At 35.0% G+C, this 17,657-nt stretch overlaps 1 protein-coding gene across 9 annotated transcripts in view; it reads right to left on the bottom strand.

Annotated features, from left to right (window-relative positions):
- PLS1 (plastin 1) overlaps positions 1-17,657 on the bottom strand; it is a 105,138-nt gene that overhangs the window by 16,242 nt on the left and 71,239 nt on the right. For all 9 annotated transcript variants that reach the window (XM_087870256.1, XM_087870251.1, XM_087870252.1 and 6 more), the window contains 7 exons: positions 16,893-17,025; positions 15,485-15,566; positions 12,621-12,786; positions 12,397-12,539; positions 10,194-10,289; positions 7,346-7,538; positions 2,654-2,732 (listed from right to left, as the gene is read on the bottom strand). In XM_087870256.1, coding sequence (XP_087726382.1) covers positions 2,654-2,732; positions 7,346-7,538; positions 10,194-10,289; positions 12,397-12,539; positions 12,621-12,786; positions 15,485-15,566; positions 16,893-17,025 — 892 coding nt within the window. The remainder of the gene's footprint in view (positions 1-2,653; positions 2,733-7,345; positions 7,539-10,193; positions 10,290-12,396; positions 12,540-12,620; positions 12,787-15,484; positions 15,567-16,892; positions 17,026-17,657) is intronic.

The following is a 17,657-nucleotide window of genomic DNA, read 5'->3' as shown; positions in this document are numbered from 1 at the left end:
AGTGGTTGACCCAGAACTTCTAATCTAGGAATCTGTCCAAAATTTTTTATAAATGTTTACAAAGATATAAGTACAAAGACATTCATTGCCAAATTATTAATAAATTTGGAAGCAACTTAAATGCCTGGCAGTAGGGGGCTGTTGAATAAACTATCCATACCATGGACTCCTGGTCCACCATAAGAAATAAGTTCGATCTCTATATACTGACATGAAAAGCTAATTTACAAGATATATTATGTTTAAAAAAGCAAGTGGCAGAACACTGCATACAGTTTACTATGTGTAAAATTTAAATACCTGTATGTGCTATGGACTGTTAATAGCAATACCTCTGAGCAGGAAAAAAAGGAATATGGGAGATGTAAGGGAAGTATTATCATTTTTTAATTCATTCTACATACTTCCTGAAACTTGTATAATGAGAATAAGTTCACATATTACTTACGTATTATAATTTTTAAAACTTTTTAAAATATACAAAAATCACAATAGCTACAATGTAGGCAGCTATTCATGTTAAATAATGAGGGTTAAGAGGAAGGAATTTATGAGCAAGTAGGCATTTTGAAGTAAGAATAGTACTACTTTGGATTCAGAAAAATATATTCTGAGATGCTCAAAGTACATTCATTGAGTCTGTTTTCAATTCTGTATGCTAAGGACATAAAGCAACAGCAATTGATTTTTAAAATTGTTGGCTCTATGATGTATCATGTGGCTCTTCTCTCTCAACGGCTTGTTCACAGAGCTGTTTTGCTAGGATTTATATGAAAGTTACTTTGCAACTCTGGATACACACCCTATGGCAGTGAAGGGAACTGGCCCTGTGCTGAGTGATGGAAAGATAAAATCTATTATGAAGGCAATTAAGAGTTGACTGGGTTATCTATAAAAGCATATGGAAAATTTTATATAAAAAATTACTAAAGGATTTGTATCAGTTCTGAATTTTTCTTGTTTACTTTAAGTGAATTCATTTTTATTTCCAAGGTATTATTATTCATGTTTTGCAAATAGGGAAACTGAAGCCCAGAGAGTTGAAATGATTTCCAGAGAATTCAAGATGTATTCCTGAACCAACCTGTCATAGAAAAATTCTAGGACTAACAGTTCGTCAAATATATTAAATAACTTGTGTAGGAGAGAGAATTTTCATTTAAAATCAACCTAAATTACGCTAATGCTTTGGTTTGCTTTAGATTTGGTGTACTGCTGGAGAGGAGTTAAAAAAACTTAGGGTTTAGGAATATGATCCAGACACAAATTCATGGACACATGGTTCTGGTGACAACTAGCCCTCTGGCTACTGTTTTTCTTTATATGATAGTTCTCTTGAGGGTTATGTTACTTTTGAGAATTTTCTGAATTCCCTTTTCCAAAATTCTTTCACATTGTTTCACATTATTCTGTAAAGATCTTATCCCTCCTCACTCCCCCTCCTCACTCCCAATATTTGATTCCTTTACTGCCTTGCTACTATCATGAGAGTTCCAGTCTAAATGATGTATCTCTGTCATCTGGCTGGAATTTAAACACTTTTAAAGAGTTCTTCAAATATCAGTCCATTACATCAAAGCTGGTTACCATAAGGTAGTACTGGTTTTAGATTTTTTTTTTAATTTTTTTAAAGATTTTATTTACTTGAGAGAGAGAACACAAGTGGGGAGAGGGGCAGAGGGAGAAGCAGACTCCCTGCAAAGCATGGAGCCAAACGAGGGCCTCCATCCCAGGCCCCTGGAATCATGACCGGAGCCGAAGGCAGACGCTTAACCAACTGAGCCACCCAGGTGCTCTGGTTTTAGATTTTAAACAAGATTTTGAATATACACCAAGAAGCAGAAATTACTGTATCATAAATCTTCAATTAGCCAGTGAATTGGTCTTTGTGGCATTAGACTTAAGTTCATATTTAAATAATAATTTAGTTACTGTTCATTAAGGAGTTTCCTTGGTATGTAAATTATTAATATACAATTAGCAAAACTTGAGTTCTTTTCCATTTTTAAATGCAGGCTGGTAGATCCTATAATGAAGAGAAAAGGTTTCTTCTTATACAAACCTAGAAAGACACATTGTTAGCACTACCAGACAGCACAGAAAATATTCAGTAAAATATTTTCTTAGTCCTACCAATGTTGATAATGTGTTGTCATTTTAAACAAGAAAGAATAAAATAAATCACAATTACTCAGGGAAAGCAAGTTATTTCTACAAATTGGAAACAAATATCTGCAACGAATTAAGGGAAAACTGAGGTAGATTTTGGCAAAAATAGAAAGTATGAATTATAATTTAAAATATTGATATAATGATAAGAACAACTTATAAAATATTGCTATTCTGTTAACAGTTGAAATAATTTATTATTTTTCTGATCAATAATTATAAAAGAGTAATAAGATGGATTATCTTCATCAAATTGTTTATATCATCAAAAATTATAACTATTATCATATTCTGATCTTTTTAAATAATACTTTACTTTTCTTTAAAAATCCATTGTATTGCCAGGCTCCAGCATTCTGAAATTCTAAATGTTGGTTAAAATTCTTGTGATTTTTAAAAACTGTACTAATGTTAACATACCTATGGTTTGAAACTAGAAAAGTTGGACTCTGGCCATAAAATTAAAACACAATAAAATATTTACCTGTATAAATGATTAATGTATGGGTTGACCCCCAAGGAATTCATCCAGTTCCGAAATGTTCTCTCTTCCTTGCTCTCTCCTAGAGCAGACACAAGTTCATACTGATGATTCAGGACAAAAGGCATCAAGAAATATATTTTAAACCATCCTGGCAGGTGCAAACCAGTCATACATACTTTGCCATGGTTTCTGTGATACTATAATCTTTTGGGGAAAAAATAAGTCTTATTGCCAAAGTCCTTCCCCTCCTCCCATCTAAAAGGCGTCCATTTGCTCTAAATTTCTCTATCTAGAGTCCTTTCTTTGATGTCTGAATTACTGAGTCATGGCTTTCTCTGTGACAGAGAAACTTATATGATCATATCTGTAGTTATGATTACATGCAAAAGGCGCTGGCTAAAAATTACTGAAACAAAATCTTTTAGCAGTCAGGGTAACATTAGCACCGTAAACACAAAAGAAAAGCTGTGCTTTTCCCAATGCAGTGTTTCTAGATTTGTACAGGTTTTGGTTTTACACGGGGAAGTTTCTGGGCACCCAAACCTACATTTTAATTACACCAAACAGCAATGTAGGGGAGAGGGGATTATAGGTAATATAAAGATAAGCAATGAAGGGATATAACTATTTTACAGGCTTCCTGAGTTATTTTAGATCGTCACTACTGAAAATACATGAGGGACAGAGCCCCCACCCTGGGTGCTAAGAGAAAGACATCTTATCCTAGTAAGTTCCTAGACCTCAAAGATCACCTCAGTAAGAAACTCCTGGCAGGCACTATTATTTAACCTATGATTACCTAACCTCCCTGAGCATTCCCTTCATAGCAATGCTCATACCATCTACAAGAAAAATATGGGTTATCATGTACCACAAAGTGGGCAGAGAGCAGGATGGATTCTCCTTGTCATGTCTGCCTTCTAGTCATTCTCTAGACGACAAATAATCCTAAGTGACTATCTGTAGTATTATTTGTTTTCAGCAAAGGTAGGGGGCAATGGAATGTCCTAACCTATATCTCATCACCAGACTTGTGAAAAACGTAAAACATTTACACCTCTCATCACTTCTAAACTATAGGCAAGTTCAGGTCCCTCTCTAGACTTTGACTCCTGTGGGATTCCCAGAACAATGAGGCATCTAAATCTATAACCATCTGAGCTCCAGGGACCCATTCCTCTAGAGCCATCTCTACAATCATCTTCAGAGTAAGTGCCACAGGTAATACCATCCTGCACATCCAGAAGAGACACCAAACCTTGTAAAATCTAAAGGATTCTGGTTTTTTCTGCAGCTGTTCAGGAAATAATTTGTCCACTATATTTTTGTTTCATTTTCTATGCTAATACCTAATGGCATTCCCAGAATCTACTTTAATTTTTGCTCTATTAAATTATGTAGCCATATAATTTCTTAAATTCTGTTCCCTCTGGCCTGCATAAAAGGTAACTGACCAGTCTGTTGTATCTGCCACTATCACTTTATGATAATTAACCTATTTGAAAACCCTTTAAAAAAGAACCAAGTTAAACTAAATATTCCTAGAAGCCATGTTTGCCTGTTTGTAGGAGTTATTAAACAAGTACAAATTAAATATCTGAACTTTCCCTAAAGCGACATAAATTTAAGTGTACTATCATCAACAGTTTGATACATGTGACTTGGATTTACCTTTTAGTTGTTTCTGTATTACAATCTGTAATAGATTTTTCTCTAGTAATTAGAGAATTTTTACATTATTTCCTTCTGGGAAAATCCAAGTTATGTTTTAAAATTACAAACATTGATAGTGTAACAATAGTCTAATTTTTAATTGAAATAATATCTAAATTCTGCTGAACTTGATGATACAGCAAATAATATTTTAAAAGACACTAGTATTTTGACTGAGTTCTGAAACTGTTATAAGCTTCAAGCATTCATATTTCTTCCCATTGTTTTCAACTGATTATATCGCTATTATTTTCATTTTTGATGCCTGGAAAGTAAAATAGATTATGTAAGTGAGCGTTTATTTATCTAATACCATTTCAAGTTGTCTTGGTAAATAAATGCTCAAAGCCAGAAGCACTACGCATTTGTGCAAGAGCCATGGTAAAGCATTACAAAAACATATGTATTCCAGATTGTAAATGTTGTCTGTATTGCAGACAACTACAGCAATCTTAGAAGTAAAATGTTCATTGCTGATATAAAAGAGAGAACTACAAAACATTTCATTTTCAGGGCCAAACTGATATCTGCTATTGACAAAAAGTTCCAGAAAAAAAATAACAAATATACCACAAGTAGACTACTGAGAGGAAAGAAAAGGAACTAACATATATTGAATACTCACTAAATGCGCTAAGTGATGTTTTCCTCTTTCCAACATATTACTGAGCACGTACTGTATGCTAAACCCATTTATGAAAGGTCATTTTAACTTGGTCTATAATTCTTCAAAATTAGTATTATTAATCTTGTTTTATAGATTAAAAAAACCAAAGCACACAGAAGTCACTCAGATACTAAATGGTGGACCCGATATTTGAACAAAGTGTAAAACCACAGCCTATGTATTTTCTATCACCATAGATGAATTCTGAGATGGCCTCTCCATACATAGCCCACATATTTGGCTCAATTTAATATGAAGGCTTTATATTTAGTTGGGTTTTTAATTTTCTCTAATTCCATACAGATAAAATTCTTTGCCAATGAGAGCATGAATATGGGATAAGGTCAAGCTTCAAATTTCAAAAGGATCTATAAAAACCAATTTACAGAGGAAAAATTCTAGTGACAGTTTAAGTCAAATACATTTTTGGCAGACGTATCAGGATATACATATGTTCTAAATAAAGATGATTGATAAATATTTCCCATAGTATCTTCTTATATAAATAGAGGAAATACTAATGGAAATGTTTAGCAATCCTATTCACACTGAAAAATTCCAAAAGCATGCTGAACACTAGCAAAAGAATTCAAACATGACAAATAAGAGAGCGAGCAAGTTGGAAAAGATATCTAGCAAGAACTCAGTGACTATAAAAAGCAGATCATTTTTAATATGCCACTCTAAACAATGCCTTCTATTGTAAGAGACAGAGGGATTTTGAAATTTTCCAGACTGATAAAAAGTTAGCAGTCTTCTGTTTTATTAATTTTTTTTTTAGAGTTCTAATCCCTCACCCTCAATTTCTCTGCTGAAAAATCTACACTTTTATCTATCTTCCCACTCAATTACATATCTATGTAGAGAATATAGTCTTTATTTTACTGGACCTCAGGGAGACTGAATTGAATTAATCATATTCCTCAAAGACCATATTTGTTAAATCTGAAACTTCTTTCATTAATCAAGAAGATGTAACTATAAAGTGTCAAGGACACTGGAACTCTGGTTGTGGCAGTCAAAGAGAAGAAGATCATGAAACCAATTTCTCATTCTATTCCCCTCTGGGAAGGGAGGGAGTAAGGTAGGTAATGTGAGAGAAAGGATAGTGAAACATCAAGTTCTCCCAGCCAACAAGAACCCCTACTTGAAGACTGCCTTCTCCAAACCAGGGCAACTAGTGATGGGCCCCTCCCTCTGACTGCTGCCACTGTTTTTACCTTTCCTTCTGATACTAATGTGGGTTTGGGTATGCGTGTGAGAGTATGAGAACAAAAAAGAAGACAGGCTAGGGAACAAAGATAGGGAGAAAGAACTAGACAGCAAGAATGTTTTTGTCATTACGACAATTCATATATCATAAGCTTCAATGACATTCAAAACATGTAACATAGCTCATACAAAACAGAACCTAAACAGATCCTTCTAAGATTACTAGCGATAAAAGATTATTGTGTTTATTCATGGGAGAGGGATAAAGGTTTTACATCATGAAATCCAATTGTCAAAACTGATTTTTAGTGTGCTTACAACTACAATATCCCATCATTATAGAAGGCAGATTCAGTGGGGAGTTCACATAATCAAGCCTTGCTGTGCTATTCTAATTCAGTTTCATTTGTGTTCTTCCTTGTTGTCATTCTTTAGGCATATTAAGACAGAAAAAACACAGCATGAACAATGCAAAAAATAAATATCAACCCAGATAGAAAGGATAAATGGTACTAATAAAAAGAACGTTCAGAATGAATATATTTATAGAGTATAGAAAAGTACTAAATACAGTACCTACATTAGGAGGGGTCAAATCTGCATTTCACGAAGCAAAATAGGAAAGTATCATAAATTATGAGACAGATAACAATAGCCCACACACAACAAGACAAGTAATGAATATTTAAATTTTTTTTCATGTACCTTAAAAACATTAAAAAGAGAACAATACTGGAGTCAAACTGTAGCTTTCAAAGGAGAAAAAAAAGCTACAAAATGATTATTTTTTCCAATAGATAATTCATTGTCCATATTGGTGGGGGAGTTATGTTATGTGGTCATTTAAGAGACTATTTTAAATGTATGATAGTTTTCACTAAACTCTGATGGAGAAATGACAGACAAGTAAGATTTACCCCAGCATTCTCTTTTAACAAAACCAACAAGCACTTTCCTTAATACGAACTTTTTAGTGGATGCACATGCCTACACACAGTAAACTTCATCTCCCACCACAATCCCGTACCTCTGACAGTAAAGAAGGTCAATACCACAAGAAGACACATACAGTGAAGCAATTAAAGGCAGAGAGAACATACCTTCCAGTAAATTCACATCGATGCTATTATCGGGCTTGTGTAGGCATGGGTATGTGTTAAACAGATTAGCTACAAAAGCTAAATTAAGTTTAGGATTGCCTGAAACCACATCTGCAGGAGTAACAAACTGTTTGCAGCCCAGTTTATCTGCTTCTTGAAGCATGAATCCAGCACGCTTCAGGTCATTTTTCTCCTAAACAACAAAATAAAACAAAAATGGTCAAAATGAACTTTTGATTGGCATAATTTTTTATTGATAGATGTATTTAAAAGCAATCACTTTTCTGGAAATATATTAAATGATACAGAAAAATAAACTCTCAAGTTTTCTATCAGTTAGCTCCTACTGGTCAAATTATAAATCATTTTGTCAAGGCCATATATTAGAATACCTTCTGGCTAAGAGGTTTAGTTGTCTCATCCATTCTACTCTGAATAATATTTCCAGTAGACTCTTTTTCAATGAAAAACAAGTTCAATACAAATAAATTATTAAAATCAGAAGAACAGCACTTTTCACAAGTGCAAAATCCTGGAAACAAACCAAACACTTGTCAACAGGAGACAAATAAACTGTGTCATATTTACACAGTGATATCGAATGATGTGAGTGACTCTTAGCAATATATGTTCAAAATAAGTACTAGGAATTTATGTACAAGGTAATAAGCTTTGTGTGAAGTTAAAAAGTAAAATGAAAAATTTAATTTTGTAAGGGATATATTTGGTTGAAAGAAAATTATATAAAAAGAGAAACAAAAGAACAATGAACATAAGATTGAAGATGGTGAGTATCACATTAAGGTGAGGCAGAAAGATGGAATAGGGAAGAAGTAGAGAACTAAACATAAATTCGTATCAGGGTCTTAGCTTTCTTGTTGGATTGACAGTTCATACAGACTTGTTAAAATTTTAAAACAACTACAAACAAAAATAAATAAAAAGAGGGACATGTATGGACCCATGATGAGAGTATATCATGACCAAGAATTATGACTTATCTCATTTTGTGCATCAGTTACAAAGAAGTAAAAATGTAAATGAAATCAGAGAAAGCACTAAGTTCAGTACTATTAAACAATAAAAAGTTTCTACCTTAGACATGAACAAATTATATGGACCTTATTCAGATCTTAATTCAAATAAATTATAAAAAGAAAATCTGACATTTAAGAAGTAACTGGAAATGTCAGTGTTGATTAAATATTTTGGTATTACAGATTATTGTTAATTTTTTAGGTATGATAAGGTATTATGGTTATATTCTTAAAGTTTCTTTATCTTCTAGAAATACAAATTGAAATACTTATCGATGAAATGATATGATGTCTAGGATTTGCTTCAAAATAACACAAGAGGAAGGATGGGTGATAAATGAATAAAGACTGATCATGAGTTGATAGTTGTTGAACCTGGGGGTAGTTCATTATACTGAGTTTGTTCATTTTTTTGTTATGTTTGAAATTTTCCATAAGTTTAAGTTCCTAATTTTTTTGACTCAAACTAATTTGCTGATTTTGCAGTTTTGCAATACTTTCTCCAATGTTTCATTTTAATAATGTAAAATGTAATTCATTTGTAATGACTCACTCAACTTGCCTTTATTTTTTTTTTTATTTAAAACATTTTTTTTTTTTTTTTTAAGATTTTATTTATTTATGTGACAGAGAGACAGCCAGCGAGAGAGGGAACACAGCAGGGGGAGTGGGAGAGGAAGAAGCAGGCTCATAGCGGAAGAGCCTGATGTGGGACTCGATCCCGGATCGCCAGGATCACGCCCTGAGCCGAAGGCAGACGCTTTTAACGACTGCGCTACCCAGGCGCCCCTAAAACATTTTTTTTTTTTTAAAGATTTTATTTATTTATTCGACAGAGATAGAGACAGCCAGCGAGAGAGGGAACACAAGCAGGGGGAGTGGGAGAGGAAGAAGCAGGCTCACAGCGGAGGAGCCTGATGTGGGGCTCGATCCCACAACGCCGGGATCACGCCCTGAGCTGAAGGCAGACGCTTAACCGCTGTGCCACCCAGGCGCCCCAACTCAACTTGCCTTTAAAACCATTTGGCTGTTGCACTTTAAGTACTTGACAGATTTTCATAAAAACTATATCTGCTCAGATTTTAATGTTTAGATAGAACTATCCCCAGTATTTACAACTTATGCTAAAAAATGGGCTTCCTAGAAAATGTGTTAGGTCAGGATCTGCGTCAGTCCTTCCGACGCCATAAATGCTAGGAATTGCCATCTTTTACTTCATATATTTCTAAATATAAGTTGGAAGAACTGATAAGCAGGTGCTTAGCAATGGTTTGTTGCTCCCTTTCCTAGTATACAGTGATAGTCACAAAAGCACCCTTGTGAGTTCCAGTTATACTTCACCAGGAAGAAGTGGATGTAGGGTTGATTCCACACATACTCAGTTTCAGAATTCTGTCAGTTATGACAGCCAGATGGCTTAGCATGGGGATCTGAAGCCTAGAGCATGAAAAAACTTCTGAGGAACAAAGGGCCAAGGTTTAATGGAAGAGCTGAGGACTTCATCAGGGAATGCTGCCTGTAGAGAACTGCACTCTAAATTTGACTGTACTCACTAGTCAAACTCACAGAGATAGAAAGTACAACAGTAGTTACCAGAGGTTTGGGGGAGAAGGGAATAGGGCATTATTGTCTAATCGGTACAGATTTCACTATGGGATGATGAAAAGTTCTGGAGATGGTGATGGTTGCACATACTGCAAATGTATTTAATGCCTCAAAGAACCATACACTTAAACATGGTTAATATGGTATATTTTGTTAATGTATATTTTACTGAAATAAAAACATCTCTAATTAAAAACTGTACTCACATTAAATCCTGAAAGGTCAATGGTAATGGCAGGTCCACCACCCTGGTCACCTTTAGGTGCAATCTGATTAAGCAGATGAAAATAAGCTCTTGAATCCTTCAAGGAAAGACATGAAATAGAATTTTTTAAATGAATAAAATCAATCATTTGATTCAGGAAAATAGTACTCAAACTGAAGAAACTGTTCTCATCTTAGAGAATGGAATAACTTAGTAATTTTACTTATTACTTACAGGCTCCTGAATGCACCATGCTGGTTTCACACCTCACAGCTTCTAGTGACACTGTTCCCTACACCTGGAATACCTTTCTTCACCTTTTCATTTATTTACGTCCCCAAGCATCAGTTAAGATTAGGGTCAAGTATTATCTTCTGGAAGCCTTCCCCCCTTTAACTCAGACTGGTCTTGTGACTTGCTCTGAACAACAGAATGCAGTGAAAGTGATGTGCTGGGGCTTCTAATCCCATGCTTTAAGAGCTTCTGCTTCCTCCCCCTTGAAGTTGGCCTCCATGGAGGAACTCCAACTATCTGAGACTATCATGCTGTGAGGAAGCGCAAGGAAGCGCAAGCCTTATGGAAAGGCCTCATGGAGACACTGTGAGGCACTAGACATGTGAGTGGTGCCCTCGTGCACCCTCCTGACCAGCCCAACTGACGGCTGAATGAATGAGTTAGTGATCCGGAACAAAAGCAGAACCACTTCACCAAGCCACAGTAACCCACAGAATCATGAGAAACGATATTGTTATTTTAAGCTATTAAGTTCCAAGTGGCTTGTTATATAGTAGTGGATGAAATATCCATTTACTAGATGTTTTTCTCCCTGTGTAACTGGAGAGCTTCGCAAGAGCTAAATCTTTGCATCCCCCATGCCTGGCATAATACCCCATAGGAGGGATTTAATAAATACCTGATGAACTGAATTTTAAAATAAGAGAGCCCCCCCAAAATAAATTTTTAAATGAGCATATAATAGATGAAAGCAGAGAAATACAGTGTCACTTCAAAGAAAGAGACTGTCAGCTAAGCCCATTATGACAAGAACATAATCTGACTGAATGTGTTAATATATCTAGAGAGAAAATACAAATAAACGCCAATGCTGATTAGTCTGGGTGGAAAGAAAAGCATAGAGAAGAAGGAGTCACAGGGACCCAATTTGGCAATTCATGTCTAGGGAGTGACCATGGGAGGACTGTTAGGCACACTGAATGTTATAGTTTCCTTGACAAGCTCTCCCAGTAGGGAGGGAAGCATTTCAAGCTATTTTAGTTGAGAAACATACCTGAAGAATTCCTTTTGTCTACTGATTCCCTGGACCCTCAGATATTTGGTCTCCTGTTAACTGGTTATTGGCAAAGTGGGAGTAAGGGTATTGAACTGATCAGGCCCACAAGGGCCTCTTGTCCAGTGAAGATGAATTCTCAGTCCAAATTAATAGACTGACATCCTCATTATGATTTAGTCTCTCTATGGCACATAAAATGGGAAAGAATACTTTGATCTGCTAGGGCTAGTATCTCCTTCTCACAGCCAGTTGTATTTCTTCTTAAATACCAACAAACCAGTTTTTCTTTATTGCAAAAGAAAATTTTGTCCTTTTTATTTTTTTAAGTCTTTATTTAAATTCCAGTTAGTTAATATACAATGTAATGCTAGTTTCGGGCATACAGTACAGTGATCCACCACTTCCATACAACAGCTGGTGCTCATCACAAGTGCCCTCCTTTTTTTTTTTTTAAAGATTTTTATTTATTTATTTGACAGAGAGAGAGACAGCCAGAGAGACAGGGGACACAAGCAGGGGGAGTAGGAGAAGAAGCAGCAGGCTCCCAGCAGAGAAGCCTGATGTGGGGCTCGATCCCATAACGCCAGGATCACGCCCTGAGCCGAAGGCAGACACTTAACAACTAAGCCACCCAGGTGCCCCACAAGTGCCCTCCTTAATCCCCATCACCTATTTCACCCATCCCCCTACCCACCTCCCTTCTGGTAGCCACCAGTTTAAACCAGTTTTTTTTTAAATAAAAGATTTTGCAATTATAATTGGGAGATCCACCTTAGAGAAATGCAAAATTTCATTTTCTACACTGTGTCCTTATGAATTAAACTTCAATTCGAAATTCATTCGAAACACCTTTTGTTTTTTTACATTCTACAACCTTATTTTATATCACAGTTATGAACATTAAAATATAAACCTTAATGTCTTGGCTGAAGTTTCTGATGGTTTGCCATCCTGCGTTGGTCAGATGGTAGTTCACCCATCGCAGCAGTAAGTCCTCTGGAGAAAGCTTCATCAGCTCTTCTAGATCCTCACCTTCCCTTAGCAACGCAATTAGAGCTGAAAGGAAAACAATGAAATATAAATTCTTCCCATAGTAAGTATATGTCAATGAAAAGTAAATATTTTTGATGATCTTACCTTCATTCCTGGAAAGCTCAATATCAGCCAAAAGACCAATTTTGATGATCTGCCAGAGAAGTCCCAAGACCAAGTGAGGTTTTCCTTCTTTGAGATCTTGTGCACCAATGTTGACCACTGTACAACCAATGGCTGAGGCCGAATTCAGAGCTAGGTTTAAGTTTTCCTGAATTGCCACAAAGAAAACTATGTGTGAGAAAGTACTTTCCAAAATCTTATTGACAAGTTGTGAAGGTAAATAAGAAGCAACAGATTGTGAAAATTCAGATTTTTGAAACATAAGTAATATTTATACAAGCAAAATACTACTACTCAAAAAAAAAAATCCCATGATTTTAACCAGTACTTTACTACTTGATCTCTTTCCCTTGCTTTCAGAGTTACTGTATGTCATTTTCACCCCTTCATATTTCTCTTCTTTCATACATCATGATACTACATAAACCCATCATCATGAGGTAAAAAGCTATATTATCACAGCTTTAGAATCTTTTACAAATGAATGAGCCTTTTTTTAATAGTAATTTTTTATTATGTTATGTTAGTCACCATACAGTACATCCTTAGTTTTTGATGTAGTGTTCCATGATTTATTGAGTATAACACCCAGTGCTCCATGCAATATGTGCCCTCCTTAATACCCATCATGAATGAGCCTTCTTTTGGATAAAGTTTCACGGGAAACAGGTAGTATTCTAGACAATCTATTCCCAGAGCTCTAAAATTACTAAAAAAACAAGACGGATTTAATATCCACAGTAACACTTTGCTCCTTCCCAGAGATCTTTCTTTATTCATTAGTATACTCTTTCAAGCCCCCTAAAGATCTAGACTATTAACCCCTACTCATATTGGAAGAATGTCATCTCTAAAAATAAAACTGTAAAAGACTTAGCTCCTCAGACCCATCCTGTAGTTATTGTAAAATAGATACAGAATATTTTTTCTTTATTTCCTTTAATGCACTACATACAAACGTTGAAAGTAATACCAGACAATAAATTTGTACAACACTGAGAAATGCTTTATTACAGAGCCAGTGCCATAAAAAATTATGTGACACATGTATCTTAAAAATAAGATGTATGAATATTTTCAACAATCATAGTTATTAAACAAAGCATCCTGACACAAGATGTGAAAGAAAATAAACTTCTGGAAATTGTGATCAGAAATGGTAGCTCCTGCTAGGAATATGTAATATTATTGCTTATTGGAAAGTGGGAGACAAGAAAGCCATGTTAGTCAACATCCAATTCATACTCCTCAAGGATACAGGAAATGGGAGTACCCCTTGGATACTCCAAGATTAACCATGTACCACTGCCCTAAGGTTGTAGCTTCCTTATAAAAGAAGTTTAACAACTTTAGCAAAATCAAGAATTGTATTTGCCAAGAGAAATAAGGGAAATAGCTTAGCATTAGCTCACTTTTAATAGCTGCAGCTGTGACTAGTATATGCACTAGTTGTGATTACTACCACCACACAAGAGTGGAAGTACACAGGGATTATAAGGTGGGCTCTAGAACTGGACCACTGGGATCACATCCTGGTTCTGCCACTGGGTAACCTCTCAGTGCCTCAGTTTTCTCATCTGTAAAATCGTAGTATCTACCTTTTTTTAAAGGTGCCGGAAAAATTCAAAGAGATAATTCATGCAGTTTGTTTAGAACAGTGACTGGTACCCAGTAAGTACTTAGAAACTATTGATATCCAGCACTGCTCTAGAGATTTTGAGGGGAAAATTGTGGTAACCATAAATTTTTGGACTTTAACAAGACCTGAATGGAGAAGCTGACCACAGAAAAATATAGTAAAAAAGAATAACTCAAATTCTGTGAAATAGTAAAACACGGGGTAAAACTATACAGTGCTCTTATTTCAACCAAGAACAACAGCATCAAGCAAATATTCATTAATATAGCAAGTCAATGATTACAATAATATAACCTGAATACTATTATCATAAGTAAAGCTCATCCAAAGCAGTCTGAACAATGTTTGCTTGCTTGCTTGCTTGTTTGTTTTAAGTGGGTAGGCTCCACGCTGGGGCTTGAACCCACACCCCAAGATTAAGACCTGAGCTGAGATCAAGAGTCAGATACTTAACCAACTGAGCCACCCAGGCGCCCTCATCCAAAGCACTTTGAATCTTAATTTCATTCAGTACAAAATGCAGCTGAATTTTTATTTAATAAAACCTAGTTTTTATAAAAAGGAAACTGAAATTATGTTAAATCCAACATTTTACATGAATGGACTTCGAAGGCATTATGTTAAGTGAAATTAAGTCAGACAAAGACAAATACAATATGACCTCATTCATATGTGAAATCTAAAACAAAATAAAGCAAAAATTACCAAACTCACAGAAAAAGAGATCAGACTTGTGGTTACCAAAGGCAAAGGGTGGGGGGGAGGAAAAAATGGAGGAAGGTGGTCAAAAGGTACAAACTTGCAGTTTTAAGATAATCAAGTACTAGGGATGTCATGTACAACACGATGAGTACAGCTAACACTGCTGTATGGTATGTAGCAAAGTTGTTGAGAGTAGATCCTATGAATTCTCATCACAAAGAGAAAATTTTTGTCCTTTTTTTTTTTTTTTTCTCTTTTCTTTTTATTGTATCTATAGAGGAAGATGCACCTATTGGTTAGCTGAACCTGTTGTGGTCATCATTTCACCATATATGTAAATCAAACCGTCACACTGTATACCTTAAACTTACACAGTGAAATATGTCAGTTATTTCTCAATAAAACTGGAGTAAAAAAAGTTTTGCCTGGGCCTAAACACCCATTAATAAAGGCCTTACATTTTACAACACAGTAACATGATTACTAGCAAAGGGCAAATACTTACAGAAATAGTGAAAGGGGTGAGCTTTTTCTTATTAATGGCTCTTTCATCAATTGTGTCTGGTTCAGATAAGTTGATCATTTTGCTACAGAGAAAATGGCAATAATTTAGCTTAACACTCCCAGTTTATATAAGATAAATAATTAAAGTTAAATTATTTAAGACTTTTTAGTTTGTTTTCGCAAGTAGACAAAATAGTTAAATTTTGAAAAGTAATAACAATAACAATCCACTTCTTTAAAATATACTGTGATTCATGTCAGGGACTTACTTTTTAAAATCTAAGAAATGTTCCCTAACCTAAAACAAATCAATAACTCACTGCAATAGTAATCTTAGCATATCCTCCTAATTTTTTTAAAACTGTCTTGCCTTTTCTTTATGTGAGTCCTGTCTTTATTTCATTTAATGATCACCAGCATTCAGCAGTCTGAAATGTAAAACAAATTCTCAAGAAGCCAAGTTTCATAAAGTGGTATCAACAGGGTCAGAATCACTCCTGTTGCAGTAAAAGCCAGAGACACGGTCTTTCTAAAATTTTAATAACTCTAACATTTTAAGAGAAATTAATATAAAATTTATCTCTAGATTTTAGAATATATTTTATATTTTAAAATAAAGATAGGAAAATACCCATTCAATTCATAATAGGAATTTCCTCTGAAGGTCAGAGAAAAAGATTAGAACTGTAGGTGGAAGCCAAGGTATATTTTATGTTACTTAAAAACTAATATCCTGTATTTGTGGGTAGGTTGGAGGGTTTTTTTTTCTTTTTAAGTAAAAACACAGGAAAAAAAGACTGAAAGAAACATGCCATAATATTAATAATAGCTAGTTATGGGTGATAAGAATATTTGTGATACTTACTCTTCTTCATAAGTTTTTTATATTTTTATAAACTTAAAAAAAAAGACACTTGCTTTGTACAAAGACGTATGCTGGGACTATAGTATACACAACAGAGACAAAGGCATGTCCCTAGAGAGTTTACAGTCTAGTGAGCAGAAACATACTGCAAAGAGCCAAGGATATGACAAGACTGATACAAAACACTAATTTCATTTAAGCAAAATGAGATATATCTTTCTTTTACACTTCCTCATGTCCCTGTCCTAATCAATAATTCTTTATTGAAAATGAAAAAAAGAAACCTTGTGAACATGTTTAAATACATCAGAGGAATAACTCAAAACTGTTCTGGCATCAGTAAGGAAATAGAAAAGGCATCAGAAAACCAATAGATCGCATTTGAAGAAAAATTTTGGAAAGCATCTGGTACTTAATTTTCCACGTGATATAAATTCTTCAATACCTACATAGCCACTTGTTCACGGAGTTGTAGTTTTTACTGAATGCTCATCAATGGAGAGAGGAAGAACATATCTCCCTTAACCTAAAATGTTCAACTCACCAAAGAAGGATGCCATCTGCAAGTGATTTGAAAAGGCTGCCATCATTGGGGTTCATGGGTAGGAGATGCTTACAGTCAGGGTCATCCTCCAGGGCTTTGTTGACCCAGTTAACAAAAGCCACTTTTTCTTCCTCTGAAAACAGAAAATCTTAGTCAGCAAACCAAATTTCACAAAATTAACCACACTACAAAGATACACTTTTAAATTTCTGTTCAAAGATACTAAATGGTTATTATTAAAACTCTGCTAAAATACTACTGGGTTTAAGAGGGCATAAGGGTTTAAGGAGAAAGGGGAATGCATTCCATTTTTTCATCTGATGTATTAGGGGACAGTAAGGTACACAGCTTAAATGAGCACAATAAGTATTAGACTTGATTCTAAAATCTTTACTAAAATATATTGCTTCTGGGGCGCCTGGGTGGCTCAGTCATTAAGCGTCTGCCTTCGGCTCAGAGCGTGATCCTGGCGTCCTGGGATCGAGCCCCATGTCAGGCTCTTCCGCTGGGAGCCTGCTTCTTCCTCTCCCACTCCCCCTGCTTGTGTTCCCTCTCTCGCTGGCTGTCTCTCTCTCTGTCAAATCAATAAATTAAAAATATCTTTAAAAAATATTTTTAAAAAATAAATAAATAAAAATTTAAAAAAATATATTGCTTCTGAAAGCCAATCAATCAGAAGCCAACCATCAGAGGTCAGATCATGCAAACACACACCCCAGGATTAAAAATACAAGCATCAAATTTCCACAGCAATAAATTCCACAG

Source organism: Ursus americanus, chromosome 20, assembly GCF_024610735.1.
Source record: "Ursus americanus isolate L20-20 chromosome 20, mUrsAme1.1.p, whole genome shotgun sequence".
NCBI classification, from domain to species: Eukaryota; Metazoa; Chordata; class Mammalia; order Carnivora; family Ursidae; genus Ursus; species Ursus americanus.
The sequence above is the reverse complement of the archived record's forward strand: the minus strand, read 5'-3'. Positions and strand labels throughout refer to the sequence as shown.